General features: G+C 41.9%; 1 protein-coding gene across 1 annotated transcript in view; it reads right to left on the bottom strand.

Moving 5' to 3' along the window:
• The window catches only part of LOC132833424 (janus kinase and microtubule-interacting protein 1-like), a 272965-nt gene that overhangs the window by 86209 nt on the left and 167344 nt on the right, over positions 1-19412 (bottom strand). Inside the window, exon 4 of the mRNA XM_060851673.1 lies at positions 461-958. Within this exon, the coding sequence (XP_060707656.1) occupies positions 461-958 (498 nt within the window). The remainder of the gene's footprint in view (positions 1-460; positions 959-19412) is intronic.

The raw sequence follows: 19412 nt of genomic DNA, 5'->3' as shown, positions 1-19412 counted from the left end.
TGACCATGATCAGAATGAATGATAGGGGATGATCAAAGGACTGAGTAGCCTACTCTTGCTTCTATTTTATATGTTTCTATGAGAACCTACTTGCAATAAGTCTGTTGGCCATTTACCTATTATAGTTTTAAAAGGTCACTCCCCCACTCCCAACTCCCTTGGGCCCCCCAACCTTCCTGATGAAAGGTTTATTCACTAAATATTGACTCTCCTGCTCCTTGGATACTGCCTGACCGGTTGTGCATTTCCAGCGCCACACTTTTTGACTCTGATTTCCAGCATCTGCAGTCTTCACTTTCTCCTAACGTCTAAAGGTCCCTATGGAGTAACAGGACTGCTGATCTTGCATTTGTAGTAAGGTTCAACTACTGTAGCTGATAAAGGGAAGGGGATTAAGTCAAATCTTGGGATCTTCAGCAGAAAACCCAGACAGTTCCTAAGAACAGACTTCTCCACTTACCAGCCGACGAATGTCTCTCTCACACTCCTTCTTGATTCTGGTGATCTCGTCCTGATGAGACTGGTGAGCACTCCTCAGCTCAGCAGCTTTCTTCTTATCGGCCTGGACGACGTAGTTCAGGGATTCCTCCACCTGCTTCTTCGTGGACTTCAGCTCCACTATCTCCTGCTGCAGCTTGGTGCGTTCGCCGTCAAATCCCTTCCGAGCTTCTTCTCTGGCTTCATTGAGCAGGGCAGTCTTGACTTTGTCAGCTGCCCCATCCCGTAGCACGTTCAGAGTGGACTGGAGTCGCTGAATTTCGCTGTCTTTGATCTTGATTGCGCGGGCTAGTTCCTGCTCGTGTTGCTTTAGTAGGATCTCGCGGACGGTTTGTAGCTCCTTCATTTTCTCTTCATGGAGTTTAGCCTTAAGGTCTGTGGTCAGCACCGTCTGCTTATGTTGCTCCAGCTCCCGCACTTGCTTCACTTCTTGTACTTTTTCCCGTTCTAGTTTATTCACCTGGAGATTACAACCAAATAACAAATGAAATTAGTATAAAATACTGCCTTCTCAAGTTATAACTAGGCATTCAAGTCAAAGGCAACTGTGACTGCTTAGGGATCTTTCATAAATGGAAAGAGGTAGAATAACCTTTGTGGTCCTGCACCCAAAGTTACGTGGAACAGAAAACCAAACACTAGTAAGGTGTGGTGGACAATATTAAGACTGGCATGCCTTAGAGTGAGACACTGATGACTAGAGCGGGCAGGCTAGTTCATAATTGAAAGCAACGAAATGAATTCATTTGGCCCCATCACTGATGGTGAAGGACACAAATTTAGTTATAGAGACATAGCATCTCAAACGAGCAATCCCAGGACTGAGTCCAGGCTAGATTTAGCATCTTGATGGCTTCAGCTTGGTTAGGCCAAGAGTCACCCAAAACATTTAGCATGGGAAAAAAATAGACATGCAAATCTGTTAATTAGTTAGCACAGCACCCCACAAATCTAACAACCAGCCAATCAGCCCATTAGTCATTTTACTTGTCTAATAATAATTAAAATTCATGTTTAGCAGCCTAAAAAATGTCTGGATTTTAGATATCAGGTAACTGGAATTGAAACACTATACCTGTAATAACATTCCAGCAAATAGTCTAAATGCTTACACTTCTAAGAAAGCAGTACCTTTTAACAGTAAATTAAACATTAAATTTTAATTCAGTATAATGTTCATGAATTCAGAACAGCACACAATGTAAATCTACATTGTTAATTCTTCTCATGTTCAAGGGTGAAATGTTTTGTTGGAAGTCAAAGAGTTGGAGCAACATTGATTTTAAATAAATGCAGAATGTGCTAAAGAAACTCAGCTGCAGAGAGAGTCACAGAGTTAACGTTTCAGGTCCAATATGACTCTTCATTTGAATAGATGTTATCATATTCCTCCACTTGTGTCTGGTAACAGTTTCACAACAAGTTGTCAAGTTTAGTTTTCAGTGCCAATCTGGAGAAGGTCCACTTCGGACCCTGAGGAACTCTCATTGAATGTGAGACAATCAGATTTCAAGCTAGTTCAAAGCACAGATTGGAAATGAATGGTGACATATACATGCCTCTCTATTACACTGGAGCTACTGAGAGGATAACCTCCTGAGGGTGATGAAATCAATTGGAGGCCATATCCAAACAGAAGATACTCATTTCCAGCAGGACAGCCATTCTTAAAAAGGCAACCATTACAGCAACTTTGCAAGTTTGACTTTGACGCGTGATCCATGGGAATACTGCTCTGTACTGAGAGCAGGACCATTTTTTAAAACAGATAAAGGTAAGGATAAAGATAAAGAAAAGGGAAAAAAAATGTCTGTGATCACCAAGGAGTTTGGAGAGTAGAGTGACCGGGCTTTCCTTGGCTCCAACACTAGCAGATTGAGGTCAACCACTCAATCTCATTTTGGTGCAGTGAATGTATCTCTCCATGTTTATGAAGTGAGGTGACAAGGTGTACACATTGACAATTTTAAAGACCTCATTTTAAGAAGAAATGGACCACATCTGACATTCTCATTCAGAGTGGAATTTGTTAAGCAATTTAATTCCTGGAAAATGCTGCGTTGACAGGTTTCTTCAAAACTTCTCAGTAGCCTTGAGGGGACCACATATGAGACTCGTGCTGTTACATAATCTATAGCTCGAAGTCCTTTGGGAGACAGTTCACAAATTATCAGCAATGTCTCAACCTGGACAGTTACATCTAAGACAGCCAATGTTTGAGAGTCAAACAATAGTCACCTTTAACACTGCATTTAAATAAGAAAAACAAATTAAATCAGTGTATTCTTGTTAGCTCAAACATCAATCATAACCTCAACATTGCCTCTAATCTCAACTGACTAATTTAAATCCATGTTACTATTTTTATAGATCACTTTTTTTATTTTCATTATTTTATTGTCATGTGCTTTACAATGAATAACACAATGAAATACAGTGAAAAGCTTCAACTGTCACCACAATCCAGCACCAATTTGAGTGTTTTAAGAATAAAAAGATAAAGCCGAATAAAAGTCCATCTTTGCTCTGCTGTCTCCACCACGAGCCCTGAGCTAGCCCATACCCACTCTGGACGCACCAGTGTCGGAGTCACCACTCTCCAGGCGCCATCTCTTCATTATTCGGCCCACCTTCCTGGCATGCTGCTGATGCCTGGTGCCACGCTGGACTCAGACTCGCCCCCAACCTAGGAGACCCCAGTTTCACTGCCACAGCCTCACCACAACCAGGGGACTCCAGCTCCAGGCCAACCACAACCCCAGCTCCTGGCCACCATCGCCATGCTGATAACCAGGAGTTCCCACTCTGGGCCTACCACAACCAGGAAACCCTCACTCCACTGCCACCTCGACAACGCCTGGACTCATAGAAGTATTTACATTTGTACGCTGCAATTCTCAGGATGAAGTAAAAGCATATGCAATTGGCAAAACCAATGGTTTATCAAATGTTTTGGTGGGTACACTGATTTTGATTCCAGAGACTGTGTTTTTTTGAGGAAGGCCCTTACTGAAAGGGAAACTAAAACTTCAGGTTTTTTTTTGGGAAAGGTCTTGGATTTTTGGCTGTGACATCAAATTGCTAGGAAATCAGTTTCTGATCTCAGGTTGCTCAGGAAACAGAGAGCAATTAATTCTAAAGAAACATCCAAGGCTATCAGGGATGGGATATCAGCAGCAGACCAGCATAGGTAGGCTGTGGAGATGTGTTTCCACAGAACAGCTGAAAAGCAGGAAAGCTGAAAGCTAAATTAGTAGCAGGGATAGTGAAATAAAGTTGCTGCCACTGGTTCACTTTCTGGGAAACTAATGATTTAGAACTAATCTTATACTGTGCTGAGTGTGAGGTGAAGGTGACTCTGAGGAGTCATCAAGACTTTCACTGATCCAGACCAAGAAGATTCTGCAGAGACGTATGCTCTGAATGATTACTGTGCCCAATAAACCAGTTGGAGTAAATCTACAACATTCAGGACCATCTTCTCTAAACAGACTGCGGCTAAACTTATCCACAAGTGAATTTGGAGCTCAGCCAAGTGGTCAGAACAAAAAAACTACTGATGCCAGAAATGGAGGTGAAAATCCTGGTATGCTGCTTTTCCGGGCTCGATGAATCAGGCTGACTCCATGAAAATCTAGCTCACAATGTCCAAACCACTTAGGTATAAGTAAAATATATATCTGAAAGCAATAATCAAATCATAAGGTTTAAATAAAACTATAAGAAAATGTTTATTTGAAGACTGAAGTTATATATTGCTCAAATTCAATGATATCTATGATACACACAATTGTATTTGGCTTGAATAGTGGTTTATTACTCTTGCAGTGGTCTTTCATTTTGACTTAGTGATGCAGGAACATCATGACCAACCCTACACAACCTTGTAACAGAGGATGTGCAAAATTAGGTAGCAGATTTCCCAACTTTTCCTGCAACATTTTGTGTTTATTCACTAAGTTTTGCATGCCAGGAGCATTTCACTGATGACTTGACAACCCTTGCCATGTAAAATCATACAGTAAAGAAGAGGCCATTCAGCCCATCAAATCTGTATGGCCAAAACTATACTTCAACTTATACTGGTCCCACTTTCCTACACGAGGCCCATAACCTTGATTGTTATGACACATAAAATGCTCATTCAAGCACTTTTGAAAAGTTGTGAGGTTTTCCACCTCAGCCCTCCCAGTCAGTGTATTCCAGAACTCCACCTCCCTGTAGGTGAAAAAAACAAATTTCCTCAAATCCCCTCAAAACCTCCTACAATTATGGCCATTTGTCATTGAGAAGTAGCCCCTCTATGGTAACTTAGGGGAGCTTCACAGTCAGAGGCTACACAGCCCAAAAGAAGGGTCTGTGGTCAGGGAACGCAGCCACAGTGGCACCCAAGATTTCTTCAGAGAGGTTACCCATTTACTCTTGGCCCCCTTTTTAAAAATTATTAGAGCACCATCTTGAGGCATCCCAAACTCCCCAAGCTGCTTGAGTTGCTTCCACCTCTGTCATTAGCACCAAAGAGGCTTCAGGTTGCCCTCTGAGTCATGCCACAAATGGGCGATCTTTTTTTTAATTTCTTTTCTCATGGGGTTTAGGCAAGGCCAGTATTTTTTGCGTGTCCCCAGCTGCCCTTGAGATGTGTTCCTTGCTTGGAAAATTTACTACACTCAATGACAGCTTCACAGTCATCACGACTGAGAGGAGCTTTCAATTCCAGGTTTTATTTATGAATTTAGATTCCACCAGCTGGCGCAATAGTTGACAGGGAATCCAAAAATAAAGTTTTCTTCAAAGAGTATTTGATTATCTTCTCCGGAGTTCCTGCTTAACAGTCAGTCTGATTGACAGGTCCTCAGGCTGCGGTTTCCACATTTTGTTGAAGCCTCTCTCGAGTACTCCTGTCAGTCTGCCTACTAAAGGTTCTTTGCACTATCTGCAATTCTTTTATCCTCCTAGCCATATCTCTTGAATCAGTTCTCGAATTTGAGCTTTGTTTTCTTTTTCTCCATCTATCTTCTCCCTTTGGCCAATCCAGAGCCCTCACCTCTTGTCTTTCCTCCTGGATTTCTAACCAATTTTTGCATTTGCCCATGGACTTCCCTAATCATATCGCTATCACAGTCTTCCTCTAGTTATCTGACTCTTCTAGTCAGTACATCGCTCAGGAACCAACTTTAGGCAAGGGTGGGTGCATGGTGGCTCAGTGGTTAGCACTGTTGACTCACAATGCCAGGGACCTGAAGTTGATTACATCCTCGAGTGACTGTCTATGTGGAGTCCGCACATTTGTCCTGTCTGGGTTTCCTCTGGATGTACTGGTTTCCTCCCACAGTCCACAGATGTGCAGGTTAGGTGGATTGGCCATGCTAACTTACCTACAATGGCCAGGGATGTGTAAGTTAGATAGATTAGCCATGGGGAATGCAGGGAGAGAGTGGGATGATTTTCAGAGGTTCAGTGTGGATTTGATGGACTCTGTAGGGATTCTGAGATTCTATGACCCTCGGATGTGTTTGCCTTTTCCTCTTCACTATGATCGGTATGTATTTTGGCATCTATCCCTTGAACTATCTGATTTTATACTTCTGGCTCTAACTCACAGAATACATGGATATGCAATGTACATGGTGTCTTGTCATTATCACCTTCTCCCACATTTTCAAGTTTGAAAGTTGATAATGCATTCTTATACTTGTGAGAAATATACAATTGTGGTCGGGCTGTCAGGTTGTATTATCAGACTTACATATTTTTCTTAGGGGATCTTCCCTTTCCTTATGCCCAAAAGTGAAGTCTCCCCAGATACTCTTATGTGATGTTACAGTGGGCTCTGACTCTTTTCTGATGATTTGACTTTGTTAGACACTTTCCTGCCAGAGGGTAGTGCATTTACGTGGGTGGAGAAAATGGAGTTCATGGTCATTTGGTCTCGGATTGGAGAACCATCACATTTTATGGATGACAAATTGTATTGGGCTTTACAGATTGCATTGTGCTATAGTCCCAGCCATTTGCAATGTATTTGCATCATGTCCTGCCCAAGCCAGAGCTGTGTGAGTTTGCACTTTAGCTGATCTTCTGGCACGTTGTGTAACATTGCATCAAATGGGACATGATCTCTTTCACAAAAACCATTGCTGGTTGGACAATTTCCATAGGTGTGTTCACAAGTATTATACTTGAGTTCTCACACAAGTCCCTAAACTCATCATTTGTAAATTCTCCTAGATTGTTAGAAACTTCATTGCTTTTCCAATCCACTTTTCTATAACCTAACCCACTATCGCCTGATGTCTTAGTTGCTTACTACCCCAAACATGCTGAACCTAGGGAACAGCTCTTAAAAATGTAACAAATAAACGCTTTGAACCTTGTTCCATACTTTCACATCCATGTCCACCACATCATTCAATTCCTGGGCTAATCAGACACTTAGAATTGGGTCTTCTGATAGTTGTTATATATATTATATATATATATATATACATCACATTGACATGTTTTTACAACGAGGGATTTGAATTCACAACTTATTACCCACAACTCCAGCATCCCTCCAGCAGCAGCTATGATTTTTGTGCTGAAGGATGGGAAAATTGTCTATGCGACTTCCAGATAATTCTTTCCATGTTGGCCAGATTCTTCTCTATAGAGGTCAACAATACTCAGCAATAAACATATTATTTTCTTAACAGAATACAATAATATTCGGACTCAATGTAAATTGAGCTTTTATCATCACAGCCTAATTTAGCACTCATAGTATATCACTCGGGACGACGTTGATGCTGTTGAAGTGCTATTTCACATGGGAGAAGCATTCCGTTTAAAGATGTTCCTGTATTATAATCCCTAGACCTAAAGCAGGTAGTACTTATATGTTCCTTCATTTTACATTTATCTGCCATGTCAAGGGTTTCCCAATAATACTCATGGCTTGACTTAAGTTTTCAGAAAATAATGCAACATCTTCATGTCACTCATTTTCGTCATACTCATCATCAGGTCTGTTCATATCATGAGCTATTTCAGATACTTGATCCTTGGATTTTAGACAACTCTGCATAATAATACATTCCCTCACAACAAACATACATATTAGTCATACCCCATTCATTTCGAGAGTTCAGTCAATTATGTCAATGTAGTGTTGTGTCTTAATCAACAAATGTATGACCAGTTCAGAACATCGTTCAGCATCTCCTTTTATACTCGGCCTACAACTAGGTGCAAAATGGTTTTGACTCTTTTCACCATGGAGATCCCCCATTTTGTGCAACAGGGTAGAATTTCCAGTTTGGGACATGAAGGGAACTGGAAACAAACTTTTTTTCCCAAAAATTAATTTAGGGCATCAGTTGTTCATTCAAAGAGAGAATCTTTATGACAAAACTGAACCTGTCAAAACTAAATGTCCATCCAAATGCAAAATTTATGCACACTCTAATAATTTTAACCCCAGCACTGACTTGGAATTTCTCGATCAAATCACTTTAGTCATTTTTATATCATGTCCAAATCCATCAGTGATCTTCCATGGACTGGCTGTCAATCTTCTTTAATTTACCAAAAGTCGACCATGTCTCCTAGGTTTTCAATAAATCAACTTTTTGTTGTAAATCTTGTCTGTAAGTTTTCCAGAATCAGCAATCCCTCATTAGTAATTAATTCACTTACATCCAGGGGCAGCATCACAGCTCAGTGGTTAGCACTGTTGCCTCACAGCACAATGGATTCTGGTTTGATTCCAGCCTTGGGTCACTGTCTGCAGTCCTCACTTTCCCCACTGTCATTTCCATCAAATTTCATGAAGGATTTTTCTCTTCATGGTCAAGTGTGTTTTCTCATGTGATCATCCCAAACCTGATTTATTAACTACCTTCCACACCCCTATGGTGAGCTTCTTAACCCTTTTCTCCTATTTACCTGCTCACCATAGCCAGAAGTGGTTGCTACTGCTGAGATATCCAGGGATTTTCTGGTATCCCTGTTGTTGGCTCCATTTTTGACCCCCAGCTATTCATTTAGTCAAGTGTTAACAGTGCAGAGTTGCCCTTCACTGTCAATGTAGTGTCACAGCTGCTAAAACCAAGGCCTCTCATGACATACTGGTGGCATTGCTGGCACCTGCCAGCACATAAAACAGCGCAGTCTGACAATAACCATGGTGTAAGTACTAGGCCACATAGTGGACCCATCCTGAGCCGCATTGTCCAGCACAGCCCTCTGAGTCACTGCTCCTCTTTCCCCACTGCATACCCATAGCCCAGCATGTTGTCGTTGTTCATTGTGGGACCATTACATTCAGGGAAAACTACTAAATGATGGACTATAGGCAAAAATAGAAATTACCTGGAAAAGCTTAGCAAGTCTGGCAGCATCTGTGGAGAGAAATCAGAGTTAATGTTTCGGGTCAAGTGACTGAGGAAAGGTCACTTGCCCCGAAACGTTAACTCTGACTTCTCTCCACAGATGCTGCCAGACCAGCTGAGCTTTTCCAGTAATCTCCATTTTTGTCTCTGATTTACAGCATCTGCAGTCCTTTCAGTTTTTAAATGATCGACCATGATTCTATGTGACAGTTTCCTCAGACAGCTGAGGAGAATGTGAAGACGTGTGTCATTATATATGAAGTGAGAAGTTAAAAAAAATAAACAAGCAGGATGCAACAGAAATAGTAAAGCTTATCTTGCTGATCCTGTTATAGTCCTGTGGTTAACACACTTCAGTCTCCTCTGCCCATCTGCATCAAATACAGCATTGTGCATATTTCAAATTGCATTATATTTTATTTGGAATTGCCAGGAGGAAGATATTATCAGCAGACATCTTGGTAAGTCTTTTACTGTACAGACCAATTATTCAGGACAGCTTGACAAAAATCTTACATCGAATTCATCACGGTGGTGCTGTCACTGCATTAGTGCTGAACCTCAAACATTTGCCAAAGGTCACAGTCACCTTAACTGGATGTAACAGACTGTGAACTACACCATCCAGCTACCATCTGTCATTGCTGCACAACACCACTCTATAATAAGGGGCATACAAAGCACAAAGTCTAACAGTAATAAAATGCTATTGCTAAGTCCTAGAATATAATACTGTTTAAAAATACCAAACATGTAAAAAAACATGTAAATTCTAATCCACAGTGGCAGATTATAAAGAGTTTTGAAAAAACATATAATATAAGTCTATTAGTGGAACTTGCTTTGGCATCAATTCATTCATACCTTCCTCATTATTAGTTTGATATGAGTAATTAGATAAAAGGCATATTTACATGTCGTTTAAGACAAGAGCTTGAATTAAGATAATTTACTTAAACAGAACAATCATGTTACTTCCTGACGCATAAATAATGATTTGACTGCAGCAAATATTTGCTCTACATTGTCTTCATATTTGAAGACAACTCAATTCAGACAGTTAAACTTTATCTGGCCTGAAAGTGGTGAGCCCCACTTTTGAACTGCTGTTGCCTGTGTGGTGAAGGTACTCACACATTGCTGTTAGGGCAGGGGTTTGACTCAGCGACAGTGATGGAATGGGTGATGTACTTCCGTCAGGCTGGATTGGAGCTTGATGAGGAGCTTGTTGAACTTGATGAGGAACTTTGTAGATGGTGGACAAGATCTGGGGAGTCAGTAAGTGAGTTATTCACTGCTTTATTCCTAACCTCTGATCTGCTCTCATAGCCACTATGTTTCTGCGATGAGTCCAAGTGAGCTTCTGGACAATGATAGTGCAAGCATGTTGATAGTGGGGGAATTCGGTGATGGTAACACCATTGAATGTCAAGAGGCAGTGATTAGATTGTTTCTCATTGGAGGTGGTCATAGCCTGGTATTTGTGTGGTGCAAGTGTTACTTGCTGCTTGTCAGCCCAAGCCTGGATATTGTCCAGATTTTGTTGCATTTGCACACAGACTGCTTCAGTATCTGAGGAGTCACGAATGGTGCTGAACATTGTGCAATCCTCACTGAATGTTCCCACATCTGACCTTACGTTGGAGGGAAGAACATTAATGAAGCAGCTGAAGATGTTTGAATCTTAGACATTACCTTGAGGAATTCCTGCAGAGATGCCCTGGAGCTGAGATGACTGACATCCAACAATCACAACCACCTTCCTATACGGCAGGTATGACTCCAGCCAGAGAGTTTGTTCCCGATACCCATTGATTCCAGTTTTACTAAGGCTCCTTGATGCCACACTCAGTCAAAATCAAGGTTGTCAAGGGCTTTCACTCTCACTCACCTCTGGAATTCAACTCTTTTGGCCATGTTTGAACCAAGGTTGTAGGCCTGGTAGAACCCAAACTGGGCGTCACTGAGCAGGTGCTGCTGGAAAGCACCGTTGATGACACCTTCCATCACGTTCCTAATGATCAAGATTAGACTGTTGGGGTAATAATTGGCTGGGTTGGATTTGTCCTACTTTTTGTGTACAGAACATACTTGGGCAAATTTCCACATTCTCAGGTAGATGCCAGTGTTGTATCTGAACTGGAAGAGCATGGCTAGGGGCACGGAAAGTTCTGGAGCATAAATCATCAGTTTCTTTACTCAGAGAGTAATAAGGGTATGGAACGCTTTGCCTGCAACGGTAGTAGATTTGCCTAGATTAAGTGTATTTAAGTCGTCATTGGACAGGCATATGGACATACATGGAATAGTGTAGGTGGGATGAGCTTCATATTAGTATGACAGGGCGGCGCAACATCGAGGGCTGGAGGGCCTGTACTGGGCTGTAATGTTCTATGTTCTATGCTATTGCCAGAATGTCATCAGAGCCCAAAGCCTTTGCAATATCCAGTGTCTCCAACCATTTCTTGATAACTTGAGTGAATCGAACTGGCAAAACACTGGTATGTGATGCAGTGGATCACTGGAGGAAACTGAGATAGATTATCCATTTGGAACATCTGGCTGGAACTTGCTGCGAATGCTTCCGCCTTATCCTTTGAACTGATGTGCTGGGCCCTTACATTGTTGAGGATGGGGATATTTGCCTCCCCCTCCACTGAGGTGTTTCACTGTACACCACCATTCACGACTGGATATGGCATGGCTGCAGAGCTTAGATCTGATCCACTGGATGTGGGATCGTTTAGCTCTATCAACCACTTATTGCTTATGTTGTTTGGCATGCAAGTAGTCCTGTTTGGTATCTTCACTTGCCCATTTTTGATTTGTCAGATCTGTTCGAAGTCTGTCCCATTGAACAGTGATATGCCACACAGCATGATGGCGGGTACTCTCAATGTGAAGGTGGGACTTTGTCTCCACAAGGAGGACTGTGCGATGGCCACTCTTACCGATATTGTCATAGACAGATGTATCTGCAGCCAGCAGATTGGTAAGGATGAGGACAAGCTTGTTTTTCCCTCTTGCTGGTTCCCTCACCACTTAGTACAGACCCCAGTCTAGCAGCTCTGTCCTTTCGGACCCGACCAGCTAGATCAGTAGTACTACTGCTGAGCCACTCTTTGTGGTAGGAATTGAAATCTCCCACCCAGAGTACATATTGTGCCCTTGCCATCCTCAGAATTTCCTCTCAGTATTGTTCAACTTGGAGGAATATCAATCCATCAGCTGAGGGAGGATGGTATGTGCTAGAGGTTTCCTTGCCCAAGTTTAACCTGAAGACATAAGACTTGATGGGGACCAGATTCAATGTTGAGAACTCCCAGGGCAACTCCCTCCTGACTGTATCCCACTGTGCGGCCCCCCTCTGCTGGGCCTATCCTGATGGGGAGACAGGACATATCCAGGGATGGTGATGATGGCGTCTGGGACATTGTCTGTAAGGTATGATTTCCTGACCAAGATTACGTCAGGCTGTTGCTTGACTAGTCTGTGAGACAGCTCTCCCTTGTCCCCAGATGTCAGTGAGGAGAACTTTGCAGTGTCAACAGGGTTGTTTCTGCCATTGCCAGGGTTTTTCTGATGTACAGGTCGATGCCAGGTGGTCTGTCAGGTTTCATTTCTTGGTTGAGAATTTATAGCAATTGATCCAACTGAGTGGCTTGCTAGCCCATTTCAGGGGGCAGTTAAGAGTCAACAACACTGCTGTGGGTCAGGAGTCACATGTAGGCCAGACCAGGTGAAGATGGCAGATTTCCTGCCTTGAAGAACATTAGTGAATCACATGGGCTTTTCAGACAATGGCTCCATGGTCAACAGTATTTAATTCCAGATTTTTTTTATTGAACTCAAATTCCACCAGCTGCCATGACAGAGTTCAAACCCAGGTTCCCAGAATATTAGCTGAGTTTCTGGATTAATAGTCTAGCGATTACACCTCGCCTCTCCAATTGCTACAAACTTCTGCAGCAGTAAGCCTTGAACCCATGCCTCTTGGCCCAAAGATAGGGGCACAAAGGCCTGGTATGGGCCTAACCAGCCAGAGCTTAATTCAAACAGGGGCAGGAGGTAGTCGGGATCGAGTATGTCATCACTCACCCAATTAAATCCCCTTCCCACCTCCTAACTTGCCTCAACAAATATCCATGGTATAACTTTGCTGCACTATGGCCACTTTAACTCTAGCTGAAACTCAGGGTGGGAAATCATAAACATTTTAGGATATAACAAGTAAAACAGATTGGGTTTAATGGGTCTACTGTAGCCAAGATAAAAAAAAACTTGTTAAAGCTTTCCGATCCAATTTGGAGTGAGCAGAGGACTGGCACTCTCATATGCATTAGATTAGATATTATCCTGCACAGGGTTTCATAGTTACAGCAACAGGCATCAATCTAAAACCAGGGCAATGAAAACTACTCTCCCATTATCCTAGAATCTTATAACACAGGGAACGGCCATTTGGCCTGTCATGTCGATGCTGTCTCTTTGACAGGACTACTCAATGAGTTGCATTCCCCGCTCTTTTCCTTTGTTACCAGCGAGTAGCTTCCCACAGCCATAAACGTTCAGCACAGTTATCTGAATTCTACATCTGCACTGTGATATTCTGCAATGTACATCAAGCAAGGGTGAATAAAGCAGATAGTATGCAAGATAGATTTATTTTGATATAAAAGAGAGAGCCAAGCTACAGCGGAAGTCATCGCTGAACCATAATGAGGAAAATAAAAAACAGCTTTATTTAAAAAACCTAATTAAAGCATCTGAAATGAGTCCTGTAGCATACAAAGTACTGAGTGCTTGCTAACCAGCTACAGGTGAGTTCTAATACACTGAGAGAGCAATACTTATATGAATCCCTTTCAGTCACCTGTCAATAAACCTGAGTGGTGTGGGAAAGAGGGGTTTTATGGGGCACGGTCATTGGTATTGGGACTGGAGGGAACTGCACTGTCAAGATAGAAAAGGCATGTAAGGAAGGCACTATCCCAAGAACATGCAGGTGGACTGGGGAAATCAGTTTTTTTTTCTTTTATTTTACTCCTTTTTTTTTACCCCCACACTACCACCTAACTGCAGTAGTGCTTATTTTTCCCCCAGCACCCATGTTGTGTGTGTTCAGGTGTGAGACATAGTGAAAGACACAAGGTGCACGAATCTTTATTTAAATTTCCACCACCAAGAAGAAAGGAAACACCCGAGTGGCCAGTGACAAGCATTGCCCTTCGCATCAAAGGGCAATGCTGTGTGATCAAACAGTGAAGGGGAGGGCAGGGGTTAAATCAAAATAGAGTTGGAGGGGGAAATAATGCACTCCACTCCCTGTGGTGCCCACCTCTCCCTGAACAACTCCAGGGTGTTGGTGGACACTGCGTGCTCCTTCTCCAGAGATACCCAAGCTCAGGAAATCAGATTGTTAGCAGATTTGGTAATGTGCGATGAGGCATTCTTGATTAGGGAGCTTCGGGTGAAGATACTTTGAGGGGGCAGTGACCATAATATGATAGAATTCAGGTTGCAGTTTGAGAAGGAAAAGCTGGAAACAGATGTAATGGTATTACAATTGATTCAAGGTAACTACAAAGATGTGAGGGAGGAGGTGACCAGAGTTGATTGGAAGGGGGACATAGAAGAGAAGATAGTGGAGCAGCAATGGCAGGAGTTTCTGGTCTGTTTTGGGAGGCACAGCAGAAATTTATCCCAAGGAAGAACAAATATAATCAGGGGAGGACAAGGCAATCATGGTTGGCAAGGCAAGTCAGGGACAGCCTAAAAGCAAAAGAAACATCATGCAAGGTGGCGAAGATTAATGGGAAGCCAGAGGATTGGGATTCAAAAACAAGCAGAGGATAACAAAGAAAAGCAATAATGAGGCAGAATACGAAATACAAGAGTAAGTTAGCCAGTAATATATTTTAAAAATTGCATAAGTTTACTCATATACATAAAAGGCAAAAGAGAGCAAGTATAGATGTAGGACTGCTGGAAAATGAGGTTAGAGAAGTAGTAAAGGGGAACAAAGAAATGTCAGAGGAACAGACACTTGGATAGGTAGGAGAGTGGGCAAAGAAGTGGCAGATGGAATACAGTAAGGAATAGCGTGAAGTTATCACTGCAAGAAAGAATGCAGGGGTAGACTATTTTCTAAATGGGAAAGGCTTCAGAAAGCTGAAGCACAAAGAGACTTAGGATTCCTACTTCAGGATTCTCTTAAGGTTAATATGCAGGTTCAGCTGGCAGTTAGAAAGGCAAATGTAATATGTGCATTCATTTCAAGTGAATATGAAAACAGACTTGTACTGCTGAGGCTGTTTAAAAGCTCTGGTCAGACTGCATTTGTAATACAGTGAGAGTTTTGGGCCCCATATCTCAGGAAGGAAGTACTGGACTTGGATGAGGTTCACAAGAATGATCTCAGGAATTAAGGGCTTGTCACATGAGGAGTAGTTGAGGATTCTGAGTTTGTATTCAATGGAGTTTAGAATGATGAGGGGAGATCTAAATAAAGCACACAGAATACTGAGAGATCTGGATAGAGAGGACTTCGAAATGATGTTTCCACTAACAGGAGAGACTAGGTTCCAAGCGTATAGCCTCACAGCCAAAGGATGTCCCTTTAGAACTGAGATGAGGAGGAATTTCTTCAGCCAGAGAATGGTGAATCTGTGGAACTAATTGTCACAGGCCAAGTGGAGGCTAAGTCATTGAGCATATTTCAGACAGATAACAACAGGTTCTTGATTAGTAAGTGGATCAAAGGTATGGCAGAAGGCAGAATACGGTTAAGAAACACTTAGTCATCATCGAATGCCAGAACAGACTTTATGGGCCAAATAAATTATAGAGTCCCGACAGCGGAAGCAGGCCATTCGCACATTGAGTTCACACGACCCTCTGAACAGGATCCTACCTAGACCCCCACTCTATCACCATAACCTTGCATTTCGCATGGCATCCTGCGGATGCTATGGGGCAATTTCGTACAGCGAATCCATCCAGCCTGAATATCTTTGGAATGTGGGAGAAAACCGGAGTACACATATGCAGACCTGGCGGGAATGTGCAACTCCACACTGACTCACGCCCGAGGGTGAAATCAAACCTGACTCCCTGGCGATGTGAGGCAGTACTGCTAACCATTGTGCCAGTCTTGGTGCTCTAAATCTTATGGTCTTAAAACCTCTCTCTATCTCTGTCTTTCTTTGTGTCATTAGATATACTGTTGCTAGGCAACACCCATTTTTTTCTTCTGAAGCACTGAACCACTCACTTCAAGAGGTTTTCTTGAAGCCTCATTTGAATGCATGTAAACACATTTCTAGACGACCCTGAACCACTCACAAAATTAATTCAAAATGAAACTAAGACTATGTCCTCCATTTCTAACACCCAGCGTAGGAGTAAAAATCAATCTTAAAGTACACATAATTCTGTCCATTTCAGAAACTAAGTTTCCAAATAACATATTGAACCTTTAGCACACACACAAGCTCCAGAATATTAAGGAGATTTACTACTCTAGTCAGGTTTACTCAGCATGTTATTTCCAGATCCATTGTATTATCAAACCTTCAATCTAACTGGAGTAAAATGATAAAAATTGAGGTCTTTTTGTCTTGAAAGGTTATATCAATTTACAACTCTCCTATTTTAAATAGAAGTTTTAAAACACCATTTGTCATTTTGATGATTACTTTAAACTCATGTCCTATCATTACTAACTGATGAAGCCGCAAAAACTGTAGGCTATGATTCCTGATGCAGGGCTTTTGCCCGAAACGTCGATTTTCCTGCTCCTCGGATGCTGCCTGACCTGCTGTGCTTTTCCAGCACCACTCTGATCTTGACTCTAATCTTCAGCATCTGCAGTACCCACCACCGCCCTGTATATTCCTTACCTCCAGTGGCTTCAAAGAATCAGTGGCACCTTCACAGCTTGAGACCGATGAAGTGGTATTGATGAAAAAACAGAAGCAAATCAACTACAGAAAAAATACTGTTGCTTATGACAAATTCATTCAGGAAGTTCCTGACCGTCTTCAGAAATCAAATGTTCACCCAAGGACTCCTAACAAGCTTAAGAAGTTCAGTCATAGATCCTGGGATGAGCAAATTAGGCAGGGCAGACTTTGAGAAGGAAGCTTGGCATCTTTCTGCCATCGTGCCATTTTGCCATATTGCCAATGCTGGAGACATTGGCAGCTTGACTACCTGCTACGAATCTTTCTCACTTACATGGGTATTCTCCCTTCATTGAAAGGGTTCATCGCCAGATTGGGAGACCAACAGGTGGGGTTGGTCAGGGGCCCTCTGTGATGGGCACTCCATATTTTGCACCAATGCCACTCAGTGGTAAACATCTCCTAGTCAGGACTCAGTATCCCATAGCCCAGCTCATCTCTGTTAGAGCCTCCCTCTCGCTCTGGAGTGGCAACTATTCACCATGAGTTTACCACTTCTGAGGCTGCCATCTGAAAAGGTCAGCAGTACTTCAGGAGGGTCAGGCTACCTGCAAAACACTTTCCAGGACCCTTCTTTCCCCAAAGGTGGCATGAGCTACTGATTTTAGGCCCAGTGATGGGACTTCAACTTTAACAGAAAAGTCCAGCTCATTGTTTCCTCATCAAAGCTCCTTCTTCAGTCTTGGCTTCAATATGGAACCGAAAGCCATTCAGCCCATTATAACTTTGAAACTTTCTAGCAAATCTTTTCATCTTGAGAGATCAAATTAAAGGAGCAAGATGTGCTATAATTTCACAACTCCCATCTCACACCTTAAAAAAAAAGCTAACTTGAAATCACGAGGTGAATATCAGCTGATTTAGTGTTTTTCCCATTTCCTGGCCTATGCACAGCAATTTTGCTCAGCCTTTCAGTGGATTTGCATTGGAATTTCAGGTTGCATGTTTCGATGTCTCACAATTGTCTCGCTTTCTATTTTAAGAAGCTGTACTTGCAAACACATTCACACACCATGATATATCGATGCAACATCATTGTAGCTGTCAGCAATTTGACTACCCATTTCCAATTATTGTCAAACCTTTCATAGAATCATAGAATCCCTACAGTGTGGAAATAGGCCATTCAGCCCAACAAGTCCACACCGACCCTCTGAAGAGCATCTCCCACCCTATCCCTGGAACTCTACAGTTTAAATTTGTCATACAGAAAAATCAGAAGTATTCCAATCATGAAACCTACTTTGCTGCTACGCAAGCCAAATTTGAGTGAGACAAATGCTTCTGTCCCTTAGGTCTTGTAAACTTTAAAGACAATAGAGAAAGGAATTTTACTGAAATTACTACAGCTTTCTGGCATTCCCATTATTACCCAGATGAACAACTTTAGTCTACTCACACATATCCCCTGTGACGGATCGTGCAATGAAAATTCTGCTGACTGAAGTTTCTACTCAATATTATGAACCGTTAAAAATTTAGGCAAATATATTTTCCCATCTAGAAAACCCATTTTCTGCAGAACAAGAGATAAGCTAGAACAAGCTGATGACTAAATTGAATGTCTTTTTTTATCAACAGAATAATTTTATCTTTATATATGCCCAGTACAGAAAAGTATTCACTCAACAGAAGAAAATCAACTAAAAGCTCACAGCCCTCATCATTCAGTTTAAATTAAATATGATGTACCCATGCTACACTGTTCCTAATTCAATTTGTCAGTTCAGATTGCTGACATTGATCTGATATGCCCCCAGTGTAAGACTGTTTCTTGGCAATGTTTGCTCCCAGAATCCCAAACAGAGAGCCCCAAGAGGCCTGCTGAAGCAGTGAAGACTGGTGAGCACAGCTTTGTACGATTGTTGCCTGAAAAGACTAGGTAAAACCTCCTCAGCCCTAAGCATCCAATGGATACCTGCATAAAGCAATATGAACTTGTATCTTTTTGGGTCACTTTTCACCTTGGTCTGCCCCTCACAGTAATCCTGCAACAACTAGGTGTAAAGGTGCTTAAAGATAATCTCTAGGTCTTTCAGTATCTGGAAAATATACTATGGTGGCAGGAAAGATTTCTCATTACTTACACAGGAATCCTTTATGTGAACCTGTTGCAGGTGCAGTCACTCACCTGCCCTCCCTCTGAAAACTCATGACAATGAAAAGTGGTTGGAGATTCTCCATCTTCATTACTTGTCAAAAGTACTCTGTATCAGGTGTCACACTGTTCCCACATCCCTATCACACTGGAGCTTTGCCAATTGGACCACTCTAAGCCATCTGTTTGTACTGGTCAACATGCAACTTTTATTCAAGTTCAACTATGGCTTAACAGTAAGAAGTCAATAAATGACCATTGAATTGTCAACAGCCATTCATTTTAAACTGAAAATGTGAAAAGTGAAAGCTTCCATTGCACTTATAAAAAAGGGGTTTCTTTTTATGATAATAACAGTGTTGAGAAATTACAGAGGTATCAATTGAGGTCTTGCTGGTTGAGATCACGACAATGTTTTGTATCTTTCTTGCACTGTCTTTGATTCAACATATTGAAATCACCAGAATTGCTTTACATACT

Source organism: Hemiscyllium ocellatum, chromosome 36 (assembly GCF_020745735.1).
Source record: "Hemiscyllium ocellatum isolate sHemOce1 chromosome 36, sHemOce1.pat.X.cur, whole genome shotgun sequence".
NCBI classification, from domain to species: domain Eukaryota; kingdom Metazoa; phylum Chordata; class Chondrichthyes; order Orectolobiformes; family Hemiscylliidae; genus Hemiscyllium; species Hemiscyllium ocellatum.
The sequence above is the reverse complement of the archived record's forward strand: the minus strand, read 5'-3'. Positions and strand labels throughout refer to the sequence as shown.